General features: G+C 44.1%; 1 protein-coding gene across 1 annotated transcript; it reads left to right on the forward strand.

The window, feature by feature from the left end:
- The first annotated feature begins 2,750 nt into the window (after positions 1-2,750).
- Positions 2,751-15,697, forward strand: LOC307089027 (B-cell receptor CD22-like). The gene is made up of 11 exons (XM_079755114.1): positions 2,751-2,854; positions 3,014-3,121; positions 10,528-10,908; positions 11,033-11,251; positions 11,978-12,244; positions 12,422-12,682; positions 12,868-13,122; positions 13,202-13,313; positions 13,409-13,469; positions 15,176-15,364; positions 15,471-15,697. The coding sequence occupies exons 2-11, from the start codon at positions 3,067-3,069 to the stop codon at positions 15,549-15,551; spliced, it is 1,881 nt and encodes a 626-aa protein (XP_079611240.1). The 5' UTR covers positions 2,751-2,854; positions 3,014-3,066; the 3' UTR covers positions 15,552-15,697.
- Positions 15,698-16,038: the final 341 nt, after the last annotated feature.

A 16,038-nucleotide genomic window follows, 5' to 3' on the forward strand; every position in this document is an offset into this window, starting at 1 on the left:
GCTTTCCGATGCAGCAACCAATCACGTCCGGGGAAAGGCACATCAAAATTAACATAATGGTAAACAAATCACATGCGGGGAAAAACACATGGTCATCTGCATGGCCATCGACAAACGGAGGATTTTACCCATGAGGGCGGGGCGTCGGTCCGCAACCGTAACAATTGTACAGCACCGTCAAAAAATAACCCGGAGATTGAACCAGTGGCGGCAGCAAGATTTAAATAGTGGGACTAGGTAGAGTGTCTCATCCATTTAGTTTAACAGGACAAAATGCTGGCTGCATATACTTGCCACCACTGCTAATACATGATCTGATGACTCTTGAATTTATTTGATTTATTTACTTGATTGTGTATGTTCCACTTGTGATGGCCCCAGCTATGCCATATCTTATCCAGGGCCGCTTGCTGTGTTGGATGTAGCTCTGCTTTATCACTCCCATCTGTTTGTTACCTGAATGTACTGCACCTATGAGGGGAGGTCTTAACGTTACCACCTGCTGGTAACCAGGATGTACTGCACCTGTGAGGGGCGGTCTTCACGGTAGGACATTATGGTTACCTATATTCACTGCACCTGTGAGGGGAGGTCTTAAGGGACAATAGCTGTCTTGATTGGTTAGCTAACCATCTTAGCCATCTCCTGCCTGCACTAAAACATTATTGTATGCTATTATTACATATAATTTCCTTCATCTAATAATTTTCTACATTAAACAACAAAGAAATGCTCAACAAAACTTATTTCCCTTTCACACATGCATTGTACGCCGGACTTTCTTCGGATTATAACTGGAGGGGCTGTACGTGTTAACGCAAATGTCAGAATCAGCAGCTCTGTAGTTTACCTGGAGTATACCTGGGTAGGCCCCGAGTGTAAAGTCCGGAGAGTCTGAGAATCTGAGAATCACAGCAAGCGAGTGGGCGTTTGGCTGACATGTTGATGAAGTTTATATCATGGCGGCAGAAGAACTCCTTGGTTCTTTTCTTTCCTTGCCTGTTTTTTGCTTTCTACTTTCCACTCTTCTGTTGATATTGCGGATATGTAAATAAATGCAGTGTTATCACCGCAGAAAGAGTCAGCATGACTGAGTGGGAAGCCTCACCCACGATCTTTAATGTGCTGTAAATAAAACACTGTGACTTCTGCTGCATATTTGATGCGTCACGTCCTGCCTCCTAAACGCTCTACCCAGGCGTCTCCCTCGCCTGAAGTATCCGGAGTATCTCCGATATGTGTGAACATATCTGATGCGGCTTATTTCCGGCTGTGTGCATGTGTGAAGGAGCAACTCTGGCTCATCTCCTGACCCGATACTCCGGGGATGATCCGGAGTTCATGTGCGAAAGGCCTATTAGTGAGACCCAAACAGGACTGGTTGCAAGGGAATAAGGGATTTTTTGGGTGCAAGCGGCTTTAAATAGGAGATGTGTTGTGTAGTTCTATTTCTTTTTTGTTTTATATCTCATTTAGAGATCTCATTTAACCTCACTAGGTATCATTCTTCTCTAACGGTCAGGGTAAGAGCCCTTACCTCCCTGACACTCCTTCGTAGTGTTATTTCATGCACTGGTCTATGTCTTATTTCTTGTTTGTAGCTGGTACTTACCGTACATTCCCTTATCTTTCCATTCTAATCTTTCAACTGTACCGTATCCCCCTTATATTTAGAAGATAAGTGAATAGTGGTCAGCACGTCTTTTGGTTAGACTGGTTAAGAGAAGTTGCTACCCCCGGTGGCCCCCACTTGCTACGAGTTACTGGAAGTTGGAAATTCCCCAGTGTCAGGTGCACTCTGCAATGAGGTCATCTTTTGTTTCCTCTTCAAACTAAATACATACTTTAAAACAATGCAAAGAGTTTATTTCAGCTGAAAGAATTCATTCATGTAAAATAAAAAAATAAGAAATTCTAATGTTTTTGGAAAATCTATTGAATATTCATGCAAAGTTGAAATACATTCTTCCTTTGTTATGAGGTTATCTTTCACTCACAAGCAGATTTTTTCCCACACTTGTGGTCAGTTAATCTTTCCATTTTCTTTTCAGTATGCCACATTAAAGAAACTCTTATTAATCTGTCTCCTACAAGAGTAATTGCATTGATGTGGTAAAGTATGGACGGACTTCCTGGTATGTGGGCATTAAATGTCATCCAGCCTGTCACTAGAGAAGCTAACCTATGTGGTGAGAGGAAAGCCAACTGATTTGCAAGGTATTCCGTCTACTTCTTTTTTAATGATTTTCTGTTTGTCTTTTCTATGTTTTTTTTTTGTTTTTCTCTTTTTTTTTTATCATGAAGAATGAGGCAGAAGGAAGTGAACGAGGGATGGAGGGTTTTTGGGGGGCTTGACTGTATGATGTCTGAGGTAGAAACGGTTATTATCACTTGGTGAACAAAGTATGTGATGTTCTCTCTAGAGCAGTGATGACCCACATCCTGAGGATAAGACGAGGTAAGCCACACACTAACAGGGTTGACTAAAAATGAAACTATGACACACTATAGTGTGTGTGTATGTGTGTGTGTGTGTGCGTATGTGTGTGCGTGCGTGTGTGTGTGTGTGTGTGTGTGTCTGTCTGTCTGTATGTGTCTCTTTTGGTGTGCATGCGAGTAAGGAGCAGAAGGAGAGAAGATGCATAAAAAAGATATCAACATAGCAGAAGATAAAACATGAAGGAACTTTGTAACGTTTATTGTGGTCTAAAAGGTGATCATACGTTCCAGGCCCAGTTGTTACCAGGCCTCAGGTTAACTGCTGTGTGCAGAGGATTTTTTTGGGGGGGTGTTTTGTCAAACCGGACAAAAGTGCATGATGAACTGAAACCACACACCAGGTTCACCTGCTTCCGTAAGTGGTTGTATTTTCTTGACTTTTAATGCTAAACAAACGTTATTCATAGAGGGATATATAGTAATGAAAATATGCAAAAAAACATTGTTTTGTTTGTTGTTTAAAACTGATGTATTTCTCCTTGTATGAATTTTTAATTTTATCTTTTAATTCCAGGTGTGTTTAAATATCTCCACAGAACAACAGAGTGAGAGAGGAGAGGACTCACTATGAATTTAAGATCAGCAGCAAGAGGATTTCTAGCTTTCCTTCTGTCAGTACCAGGTTGGTTCAATTACATTGAGAACATTTAGTTGATCTATTTCAATAACATGACAACCAAGCACCTGGAACGAGGAGATGCAACATGCTGTGTGAAGCATGCTGAAGATAGAATAATAGTAAATAGTAATGAACCACCATCTAGGCCAGGGGTCGGCAACCCTTGGCACACGTGCCACCACTGGCACGGGGCAGCATAATCATTAGCACACTTAAATTTTTTTTTAAATTTTTTATTTTATTATTAAAAGAATTCACAGCACAATGCGGCAGCATAATCATTACTACCGATTTTTTTTTTGCACTTTATTCTGTTTTGGGCATTTCCTCCCAGTGCAAATATGTTTAAATTAGTTACAGAAAGCAGTGTTCTGAAATGGGATCAATTAATAGTTTTTAAACCTATGTTGGTTTTGCAAAGCTGTACATGTCTTAAAGATATTGATGTGGATGGTTCCAACATTCTCATATATTCCCGTTTTTTACATTTCTCACAGTACAAATATGTTTCTGAATGAGTTTCTGAAAATGGTGTTTTAAGAGATGACATATGTAATTATAATTTGTAAGCCCATGTTGCAAATATAACAAAATTATAAAAAAAAGAAAATTAAAATGTTGACGCATGATTGTGGACTATATGGAAATAGTACAATTCCAGGTCTTCTGGAAATGTTTTTGGTCGCTGTGTCATAATTCAGCTTAATTTTAAATATATTGTTACTTAAGGCACACTCATTAACGAGAAAATGTCAAACTGGCACTGCATGTTGAAAAGGTTTCTGACCCCTGCTCTAGACTGTTGTGTTTGGTTAAACTGACCACTAGAATAGAGAACGTTCCACTTTATATATTTTAGTTATGGTTCATTTGTCATTGGAAAATACCACTCAACTGTACTGGTTTTAAGTGAATTATTTGACAGAATATGCAGTATATTTGCATTTGAGGTTTGTTGTGCATTTCCTGGTTGCTAGGTAAACTGGAACTAATACAGGTTAATTTAGTTACTTTTAGACTTTTTGGAAAACATAGATTTTGAAAGCTACTGTTTCCACTGTGCAATTCATTCTATAAATTATGATTTAGACATGGCATATCAATCTTCTGCTAGACACTGCATGCCATCTCCTTCATTACAAAGTCATATTGCCACAAAAGAAGCACATAGAGTTTATGTGCTTCTTTTGTGGCAATATGACTATCAACTTTCTCGGTGTTTGGTCTCTAGGCCTCGCCCCTATAGAGGCTAGAGGACTCAAATGCTAGAGGACTCAAAATTATTTCACAATATTAATCTCTAGAATCAGATGCATCTGTAAAACCCTGAAACATGATGAAAAGATTCACATGCTACATAAATAATCAAAAATTCACCAAAATCGCCACATAAAATCTTTAGACCAAGCCTCACAAAAATCAATAAACAGAATTTGTTTTATTTAATTCCATTTGAGAAATATTGGCCAATAAAGTTGGAGCAGTTAGCCCATTTTTCTGATATGACCATTTTGTTATTGTATAAAAAAAACATACGACTATTATTAGGTGGATACCAATACCCCCCACTACCCATAAACCCTAATTGTGGTACTGCAGCCAAAGGTGGCGCTATTTAAAAAAATGATGAACTAGCCTTATTTCTCCTTACTAGCTTGACCTGGACTCAAAATTCTTTCATCATATTAATCTCTCAAATCAGATGCATCTTTTTCACCCTGGTCTTCTGCTCTAAAAATGTTTACTCTTCCCACAATTTCATAGAAAAGCCAAACGTCCACAGTCTCAACCCATTTTGCCTATATGACCATTTTGTTATTGTATATCTACCATATGGCTATCATTAGGTGGATACCAATAACAGTGCACATTTTCAGATCTGTACTATTTTAAGAAAGCCCTTAATTCACTTCTGAAATGTGTGCTTGGAGTTTTCGTGATGCTGTTTGCTTATCAATCGACATTTTCACCTTGTGAATGAGACTTTATGCAGTTCAGGAATGTCAGTGGCTCAACGGGATATTGCCTTGTACTGGTTATCCTGAGGTTGAGACTTTGAATCCTGATTAGAGCATTATGAACAAGCTGAATGTTATGTTCTAATAATGTTATGTTCTAATAACATGGTCACACTGTGATACATTGGTTTGCTGTATGTTGCTAAATAGTGGTTACGGTTCCTTTAAGAGACTGTGGGATTATTGTGGGATGCGACGTGACATGTAATGCGCGCGCATTGTAAAACAAGGAAGTGTTGATCGACACATGAGACTGAAGTAAAAAATGCAGTGTACGTTCTGAAGCAACACGTGTGCGTGTCAGTCTTTCACACACAACATTTGGCGACAAGGATGGCTGGATTTAGCCTTCCCCCACCCGAAGTGTTTCTCGCGGTACCCGGGGAACCCGCAGTGCCATGGACACGGTGGCTGACAGGTTTTAATGCCTATGTTGATGCGCTCGGATTCTCCGACGACGAGCTTCCCGACAAGCGAAAGACCGCTATCCTCGTCCACTGCCTCGGTACCGAGGGCCAGCGTGTTCTTGGAGCGCTCGGCTCAGCAACAGCTTTCGAGGATACAGTCAAGCTGCTGACGGACCATTTCTCTGGGAAACAACGTGTCCTGATACGGCGGTACAGACTCAGGAAGCGCCACCAACGACCCGGCGAGTCCATACAGACTTTTGTAGCTGACCTACATGAGCTGGCACGAGCCTGTGAGTATGGAGCATTGCATGACCAAATGATCAGAGACCAGCTGATAGAAGGCACGTCATGTGACAAGACACGGGAAAAACTGCTTATGGAACCTGATGATTTGTCACTGACTGATGCAATGAAAATAGCGTTGCAAGTGGAATGTGCTCTAGAATGCTCTACTCTGCTGACCAGCCCTGCTCACCACACAGCATTAATGCAACAGCTGCAGCGCACAGAAACGTCACAGTTTTTCCCGCCCACTGATAGCGGTGACAGCCTGCCTGTGCAACAAATGAATAGACAGCGCCCCACTGTGGGCTCCAGACGCAATTGCGGCAACTGTGGATCCAGTTCTCATGCTACAAGAGCATCACAGTGCCTTGCCCGTGTACAGGTTTGCAGAAACTGTTCTAGATTAAACCACTTTGCTAAAGTCTGTCGTTCAGCTCCAACCAATGCAGCACGGCAGCACAGGCTTCCTCAGTCCACTTCCGGATACACAGAAATTAGTAATATCCGTTCTACACGAGTATCGTTCAAAACTTGCACAGTGCGGCTGGGGGAGGTAAGCGTGCCACTCATCCTGGACACTGCGGCTGCAGCGTCGCTCCTCAATTTGGCCACATACAGGAAATTCTTTTCCCGCATGCCACTGGGACCCCCATCCACAAGCTTGCGGGGATATGCAAATTCTGCCATCGAGCTTGTGGGCACAATTGACCTGCCTGTCCGCTATGGTACGATACACCTTCCCTCCCTTTTCATGTGGCACAGCGGGGAACCAACCTTCTTGGCCTCGATCTCTTCATTGCACTGGGCTTCTCTCTGATGGACAATAGTGGAAGAGCTATAATGCAGGTCTTCCCAACGATGCACCAGCAGTGGCCAGCGCTGTTCGACGGCCTGGGCCGCTTGACAGCATTCACTCATCGGCCCCTGGTTGACCCTGCCGTGACACCAGTTATGCAGCCCCTCAGGCGCCTGCCACTCACCTTCCGGGAGGGCGTCACTGCAGAGCTCACCTCCCTGCTAGAAGAGGGCATCATCGAGCCAATAAATGCAGCACCTTGGATCTCAAACCTGTTGGTCGCACAGAAAAAGTCAGGGGGCCTCCGGGTCTGTGTGGATCTGCGACAGGTCAACAAAGCTGTCATTCCAGACAAATATCCTTTACCTACAGCTGAGGAGCTCACCTCTCTTTTCCATGGATCAACGGTCTTCACAAAGTTGGATTTACGCCAGGGCTACCTGCAAGTTCCCCTTCACCCGGCCAGCCGGGACCTGACAGCATTTGTGACACACGCTGGGGTGTTCAGGTACACACGCATGCCGTTTGGTCTTAGCTCTGCCCCCAGCTGCTTCCAAAAGGTCATGTCTACAATTCTCGCTGGGGTCCCGGGGACAGCAGTTTACCTGGATGACATTGTGGTGCATGGGCCAGACCAAGCCACCCACGATGCCCGCTTACACAGAGTGTTTGTGGCCCTCACCAAACATCACCTGACACTGAACGGGGAGAAATGTCTCTTCTCAGTACCGACTGTGGACTTTATTGGATTCCGCCTCTCAGCTGATGGCATTGCACCTTTCTCCTCCAACGTTGACGCAATACAACGCATCCCTGAACCAACCTCCATCACACAGGTTGCATCGTTCCTAGGAATGACGGCTTATTATTTGCGTTTCCTGCCCAACTACTCACAAACGACAGCACCCCTCCGGCAGCTCCTGAAGAAGGAGGAGCCGTGGGCTTGGTCACCACAGTGCTCTGAGTCATTTTTCATGCTGAAAAAACAATTAACCTCACCTCCAGTCCTCGTCCATTTCAGCCTCTCGAGCCCAACCTTCATCACCTGCGACGCCTCCACTGCTGCAGTTGGAGCTGTCCTGTCGCAGCTTCATGACGGCACGGAGAGGCCAATCGCCTTCGCATCTCGGGCCCTGACACCCACTGAGCAGTGGTACTCCGTGGGTGAACGTGAAGCATTGGCCTGTGTGTGGGCGTGCGAGAGGTGGCACATGTATGTCTATGGCCGTCATTTCACCATCAGGACGGACCACCAGGCCCTCACAACGGTGCTCTCCACGTCAGGTTCGGGACACAAGCCTCTCCGACTCCATCGCTGGGCGGAACGCCTCCGCCAGTACCACTATGACCTCATCTTCACGCCGGGCAGGGAAAACGTGGTGGCAGATCTCCTTTCTCGCTCCATCGCAGCCCCAAACCCTTCTGTACCATCACACGATGAAGAACCAGCTCTCATCCAAGCGCTCTATGCACCATTGCAGCCAGTAGTCACACTGGAGGAACTGAACACTGAATCAGGACGAGACCCGATACTATCCAAGCTGTGCACCTACATCAGAAACGGCTGGCCGTCCCACATCCCGGAAGAGTTGAAACCGTTTGCTCGGGTGAAAGATGAGCTCTCCTGCTGGGCAGACACGTGTGTCTCGAGGGGGCTCTGCACCGTCGTCCCAAACACTTTGCGTGCACGTGTCCTGTCAATGGCACATGAGGGTCACCTGGGAATCGTGAAACTCAAGCAGCGGTGCCGTGAGTTGGTGTGGTGGCCAGCCATCGACCGCGATATTGAACATCTGGTCCAGAACTGCTCTGCGTGCCTCCTCAGTGGGAAAACCGGACCCCCTTCAACCCCTCCCCTGCAGTCGCTCCCCTGGCCTTCACGTCCCTGGGAACATGTACAGCCGGACATCTGTGGGGAAATCCATGGCCGTGGTGTTCCCCCCCACCAGCGCTTCCTGGTGGTCGTTTACGACCTCCACTCTAAGTGGCCGGAGGTTGTGGCAGTGGGGACGGTGACGTCGCACGTCATGGTTCGGATACTGGATGGCCTCTTTGCCCGCTGGGGCGTGCCTCGGGCCATAACAACAGATAATGGCCCGCAGATGACGTCTGCGGAGTTCTCTGACTTTCTTGCCAGCAGGAGTGTCAAGCACATCCGAACCGCTTTTTACCACCCACAGGCCAACGGTGGAGTAGAGCGTTTTAATGCAACACTGAAGAACGGGATTCGTGCACACCTGGCCCAAGGCTGTGCATTCGAGGAGGCACTCAACCAGACCTTGCTGCACTACAGAGCAAGCCATCACTCCACCACGCTTGTGTCACCAGCGTTTCTGATGCTCGGACGAGAATTGGGACTGCCATTACACAGGCTCCGAGCACCAAATAGTGATTTTCCCATGCCCTCCCTGGCCCGAATCCGAGAGACTGTTGCTGCACGGCAGCAGGAGACGAGGGAAAGGGTGGACAAGAAGTGCAGGGCGAGGCCACCGTCCCTTCAGGTCTCAGACTGGGTCAGGGCTCGACGGCCGCAGCGACACAACAAGGTGGCCTCGTTCTGGTCCCAACCCAGACAGATCAGTCGCCTTCTTGGCCCCGCCACATTTCTGCTCGACGACGGATCACGGTGGCATGCTAGTAGGCTGAGGAAAGTCCCGGCACCCCTCTCTGAGCACTTGGCCACGGCACGAGCCCAGTCACCATTCCCCTACAACATGGCCACTGATCCAGGCCCACCCCCGGCCCCGGTTGCACCCCCCGCAGCTCCACGCCAGGAGGCTGTGGTGCCGGACCCGAGGCCGGTGCGGGCCAGGGCTCGGCCTGTTGCCTTGCAGGACTATGTCACGAATTACCATGTTTAGTCTAGCGGTTGTCTTCACAGATTCTTGCCTAGTACATTTTGATATCTTGATTAGATGTTCAGTTTTCTTGACGAATGTTTGGGTTGGTTGTTAGTTGGGGCGGTATGCTGTTTGCTTTTTCGTGGGGGGAGGAAAATGTTATGTTCTAATAATGTTATGTTCTAATAACATGGTCACACTGTGATACATGGGTTTGCTAAATAGTGGTTACGGTTCCTTTAAGAGACTGTGGGATTATTGTGGGATGCGACGTGACATGTAATGCGCGCGCATTGTAAAACAAGGAAGTGTTGATCGACACATGAGACTGAAGTAAAAAATGCAGTGTAGGTTCTGAAGCAACACGTGTGCGTGTCAGTCTTTCACACACAACACTAAACATGACATTCTGTCATTGCCACTCATTTAAGAAACACAACATTGAACAGCAACTGAAATTCATCAGGCAATCAACATTCCGGCTCATTAGTTTCCAAGAGTCTGACTGCCAAGACACAGTATGGCATTAAGGGGAACTTCTTCGTTAACTATTTTTCCTTCATAATTAACTCTGTAAATATTTATATTTCTTCCGTTAGTGTTCTTGACTACAAAGGTTTAATTTCCCCAGAATTTCAAAGATTTTTCAGGTATATGCTTTTAAGAAAGCCCTTAATTCACTTGAGAAATGTGTGCTTAGAGTTTTTGGATGTTGTATGCTTATCAATTGACATTTTGACCGTGTGAATGAGGCTGCAGTTCAGGTTTATCAGTTGCTCAATGGGATAATGCCTTGTACAGGTGATCCTTAGGTTGAGTGTTAGAATCCCGATTATAGTATGCTGAACATGACATTCAACCATTGCTTTGCAGCTTACCTGAAAGCCGAGGCACAGTATTGCATTTAGTGGAAAATCTTCATCAACATCTTTCCTTCAGAATTATATGTCATATTTATAAATCTTCCATTAGTGTGTTCTTGACTTTTAATTTTGCTCAGACCCCGATAATCACCGCTTGCGGTTATATTTCTCATTGAGATCTGTTTGTTTTTTCACAGTGCTTCAGGGTGATGGTGACTGGAGAGTTACTTACTCATCTAGTAATGTCTGTGCTTTAAGAGGATCAATGGATTACCTCAGCTGCACTTATGAATACCCTGAAAACGTACAGTACCGCCCAACCACAGTCAGAGGACTGTGGTTTACTAAAGTATCCAACAAGCTGCCAGTTGATCTGGAACACGATACAGACTATACAGGTCGTGTTGAAAATAGCTGTGGACTGGTCAAATGTATCGAGTCCAGATGTCATGGAACATGTACCCTGAGAATCAAAGACCTGAGACAGAGTGACTCTGCTGTCTACAAGTTTAGGTTCACAACAAACCAACCAGGTGGGGAATATACTGGGGACCCTGGAGTGAAGTTATCTGTAACAGGTAAACTTAGATTAACAATGAGTGCAGTGCATGTGTGGTTGTGAATGTGTGTGTGTCTGTTTATTGTGTTTACTGTGTATTGTGTTGTATCGAATAATTTTGCATAATTTGTTCTCACATCCAGATCTCCAGGTGAAGGTGTCCTTTCATTACCCTACCGTTCTTACCTTGGCAGAGCTGGAGTGTCACAGTAGATGTGGTCTAGCTGGTGACCCTCCCTACATCTGGTTCAGGAATGGACTGTATGTAGGACAGGGAGTGAACTACAGGGCCAACATTCTGTCTGGAAACAGCTATTTGTGTGCTGTTGAAGGATACAAACATCTGCGATCACCTTTAGTGTGTAAGTCCACTCCACAGTACACTGACATGATGACAGATCTAATGGACCTGATCTAATGGAACTGCATATTACTATGAACAACTAGTGCAGAGCCCGTGCAAAATGTGTCCTGTTCAGAACGGGCGTATGCTTGTCCTTCGGTATTGCTGCCTGCAGCTTTCTTGTCGAATCGACACAGCACTTCCTGTGTTCACATTAATATGCCCGCCAGGAGGAAGTCGCTTGAATGAACACTGTTCGAGAAAACCGAAGGACATGCAGATATACAGAGACTGTTCTAATTATTATTAGACTAATAAAACAGTTAATATCCAGCATACAAGTACAGTGACATCCCTGAAGCCCCGCCCCACTGCTGCCCAGTTTAGTTCAAAGTCTGTTAATATTGAACGTCCCGTGTGTCCAAATAAGTCAACACTGCATTAGATCAGATGAACGGTCCTAGAGATATACAGAGGACATACATACGTACATATGTATATGCATGCATGCATAACATACATACATACATACATACATACATACATAGATAACATACGTACAAACATACATATAATCATACATACATGCATACATGCATGCATGCATGCATGCATGCATACATACATACATACATACATACATACATACATACATACATACATACATAGCCCAAATATGTTCAAGACTTTATCTGTATTTTTTCTGCTGGCATTTTATATAGTAATGAAATCAAATTGTTAACAGACGCTCCAAAGACCCCCTCAGTGACTGTGAATCCCTCTGGTGAAATAGAGGAGGGCAGTTCAGTGACTTTGAGCTGCAGCAGTGATGCAAACCCAGCAGCTAACTACACCTGGTTCAAGGTTATTACAGCTTATTCCTCCACAGAGTTGAAGCAGGGACCACAGCTCCACTTTGGAAGCATCCTGTCTTCAGACTCTGGACAATACTATTGTGTAGTTCAGACTGAGCTAAGGGCAAAATCTGAGTCAATCTATGTCACTGTAAAATGTGAGTAAAACACATATTTTGCATCATATTACAGATGATATAAAATAAATATATGAATCTTGTCCACATAAGTCATCAGTAAATACGTCATGCAAAACCCAAAAGCTTCTCCACTTTGTGATTTTTATTATCAATAATACGGTCATAAATATAATATATGTTTCTCTGTGTCTCCAGATGGGCCTAAACAAACATCTGTGTTATCGAGTCCCTCTGGTCAAATAGTGGAGGGCAGTTCAGTGACTCTGAGCTGCAGCAGTGATGCCAACCCAGCAGCTAACTACACCTGGTTCAAGGACAACCAACCTCTGCTCTGGGAACCAAGTCAACCTCATACCTTCCCCTCAGTCCACCCTGAAGACAGAGGAACGTACCACTGTCACGCAGAGAACAAATATGGACATCTGAACTCTAACTCGCTATTTTTAGATGTCCAGTGTGAGTTGAAAATCGGTCTAATATCTGTAAACATATTTTCTATATCTGGTCTTTAAAATGTAGAGCGGGTATTCATGTATTGTTGCATGCCTGTAATGACTTACTTATCATCCTGGTATTGCGGTGGCTGCTAAACACGATTTCATAACTTCAGGATGGGTATTGTTAATCTGTGTTCATGACAGACGCTCCAAAGACCCCCTCACTGACCATGAGTCCCTCTGGTGGAATAGAGGAGGGCAGTTCAGTGACTCTGAGCTGCAGCAGTGATGCCAACCCAGCAGCTGACTACACCTGGTTCAAGGAACACGAAGTCTCAGTGAAAGAATCAAGACAGAAATACATCATCACTAATATCACATCTGAGCTCGAAGGAAACTATTACTGCCAAGCTCATAATGCGATCGGACTTCATGATTCCCCCTTTTTGTTAATTAAAGGTAATTGGTCATTTGAAAGACACACACCTTCCACACAGTCACAGGCACCCAGTTTAACATTGGCCTATTTATGTTGCAGTTTGTGTTCAGTGTTTGAAAGTGGTGACATCATCATGGACAACAACAGTAGCAGTGAGAACCATTGTTGTCTTCCTGGCCACCATACTCCTCCTTGTCTTCCTCTGGATGAGGTGAGATATGAGAGAGGGATATATCCCCCTCTCTTTATCGTTCTAGATTCCTTCTCTCTCCTGTGTCTTCATCAGCTCTCTGTTCTGTTCTCCAGAAGAAAGAGGGCCGCCAGAAAGGCATGTGGACAGGAAGGAAGGCCAGATACCATAGAGGAGGTGAGACACAGGAAGCCATTTAGTACCAACCCATCCTTTACTAAGACACACAGTGGAAATGACCTGAGGCCACAAAAAAGGCCACACAAGAGACTTCTAGTTGTTTTATTAATGAGTGTCCTTTTCTGTTTCTCTAGACCTGCGGTCAGGAGAGACTGTACATCACAGTGTCTGTGTTTTCATAAAAAACAGTCATGACATTTAACTGCCTGAAACCAAGCCCATTTTAGTAGAAGTGTACTATAGACCTCCCAAACAGCGTTATTTTAAAAGTGTAAAGAGACTGATGCTGCAGTCATAATGATTTTAGAGAAAGAGTGTGTTGCTTATTGGTCAATCCTAATGTTCTTACCAGGAAGAGTGTATCTTACTTGGCGATCATAAGGTTTCAAACAAATCTGAAAAACTTTGCTAGATAATGATCAGTACGGAACCTTAGAAATCAGCCAATATTTAAAACTAAGCTTGCTTTCATAAAGATGCAGTTAATCAACATTTTTATCAGCCCCGGAGACTATGCAAAGTGTTGAGGCAAATGAGCTTCAATTTGATCTACTAAATTAAGGATAAAATTGATATTCGTCGGTTCAAACACAGATGGAATTTCAGCATAATGAAGGTGGCTTATCACTTCAACACTTTATGCTTTGTTTTTTTTGTCTCAGAGTTGCCTTTTGGCAGTGGATATAATGGTCACTATTATTGAACGTTTTGACCATGACAGCAAGTCAGCTCAGACTATCTGTCCACAGTCTGGTTCAGGAAGGCACATTACACCGACCTTGTTTATAATGATATAAAGATGGGAGGCAACAGAGGCAGTTACACTTGAATGGTCCTGTTAGATCTACTCAAGGCTTTTGATACAGTAGACAACACAACTTTGTTCATCAACTTAAAATGTTTAGGCCAAAGGGATAAATCAAGAGAGTGGTTTTAATGGTATTTGACATATATATGATGATGGGTCAGGTCAGAGGGATGGTATAAGGGGCCAGGGAGTTGACTTGTGGGGTCCCCCAGGGATAAATCCTTGGTCCTCTTTTTTATTTGATCCATGTCAATGATATGATAGGGCAGTTGAGTGCAAGTTGCTTCTTTATGCGGAAGCCTTGCTGGTAAGAGGTAAGGATTCAGTAGGATTCAGGGCACACTAGAGAAGGAACTGGCCTCTGTCAGAAATAGACAAAAATCTGACTCTACCTCTGGGTAAAACAGAATCCATTTTGTCAAAGAAATTTGTAAGAATAAGTTACCGCTTAGTAGGATCATATCCAAACCTAATGCCCCTTATCCACTGTACACGAAACAGAGCCCCAGCAGAGAGCTGGAAAAGACAAGGATGAGATGAAACTTCAGTGGAATTCATGATCATAATCTTGGATTTAAGAGTCATGACTTGACAGAGTGATGTTTGTTCTAAGGGTGATTCCTAGGGTGGGATCTAGGGTGAGATGCAGAATGAGGAGCTTGATACATCAAATTATTGATGTCTAATCTTGTTTTAAAGAAGCAAATGAAGATGTTGTTGAAAGACAAAAATGTTTTAATGTATCCACAGTTGGAGCAAACTTTGTAGGAAGGACTTGAAGTGAGGCAGTAAGGAGCCGGCAAGGTTGGACCACTAGTCACCACCAAGGGTCTCTAGATGACTGTCTTCAGGAATTGTAAAGTGTTTTCTAAATGTACTCCTCAATCTCCATCAGCTACTTCATGTTCCTGTGTATGAAAACGTCTCAGCTCTGACCAATCGCTGGGCTCCTGCAGCACAGAGAGAACCAATAGAAGAGCAGGATGGCCATCACTGTGCCATCATCCACACTTCTCACTCAGAGAACCAGGAAGTGACTCGCTGGTTGGCTGGCTCCCGTGTGCAATCAGATCAGACAGATGAGGTCCTTTACTCTGTGGTCATAATAGAATATGTTTTGGAACTTAATCAACCCAATAGATCTGCTTTACAGGGAGACTTGACTTCATATCTCCTCTGTCTTCTTTCAGGGACAAGGAACAGACAGAGATGGGAGGAACCTCAGAGTTGTAAGCAACGTCAAATCAACACCCCAGAGTGTGAACCAGTAGCCTCAGCAGGATTTAAAAAGCGGGACTGAGTATAGCGTCTCATTTGTTCTGTTGAAACAGGACAACACGCCGGCTGATAGTTTGCTGCACATCCTACTGAGCTTTGTTTGGGATCTTTGCACTTTATTAATTGTATTTTAATTGTGGTGACCCTGCGATGGTCATTTTATTGTCATATTATTGCGATATATTGATCAATTGCTGACATGAATATGAAAGTGTCCAATCACATTGGACCTTTGTGAGGTGATCTTAAGTGAAGCATACAATGCATAAAAAAATTAATGTTATGCCTCTTTCTGATATATCTTGATTTCCACAGTTTTGAAATAAATGACTAACTTTAACTGTGTCGTCTTCATCTATGTGCACGTTTGCCTGTAGTAGGCCTAGTCGTAACACGCACATCTAGATGTTTAGCTATGAGATTTCAATAGACTTAGCCAGTAATGTTATATTCCTATAATGTGGGTCTGTGAAGCCCTTA

Source organism: Pollachius pollachius, assembly GCF_949987615.1.
Source record: "Pollachius pollachius genome assembly, chromosome: 17".
Classification (NCBI taxonomy): Eukaryota; Metazoa; Chordata; class Actinopteri; order Gadiformes; family Gadidae; genus Pollachius; species Pollachius pollachius.

Excerpts from the sequence above, each read along its gene's own strand:
- LOC307089027 (XM_079755114.1), top strand. The coding sequence starts at position 3,067 with ATGAATTTAAGATCAGCAGCAAGAGGATTTCTAGCTTTCCTTCTGTCA. Across the intron at positions 12,245-12,421 it reads AATCTATGTCACTGTAAAAT|ATGGGCCTAAACAAACATCT; the intron begins GTGAGTAAAACA and ends CTGTGTCTCCAG. Across the intron at positions 13,470-15,175 it reads GGCCAGATACCATAGAGGAG|CTACTTCATGTTCCTGTGTA; the intron begins GTGAGACACAGG and ends AATCTCCATCAG.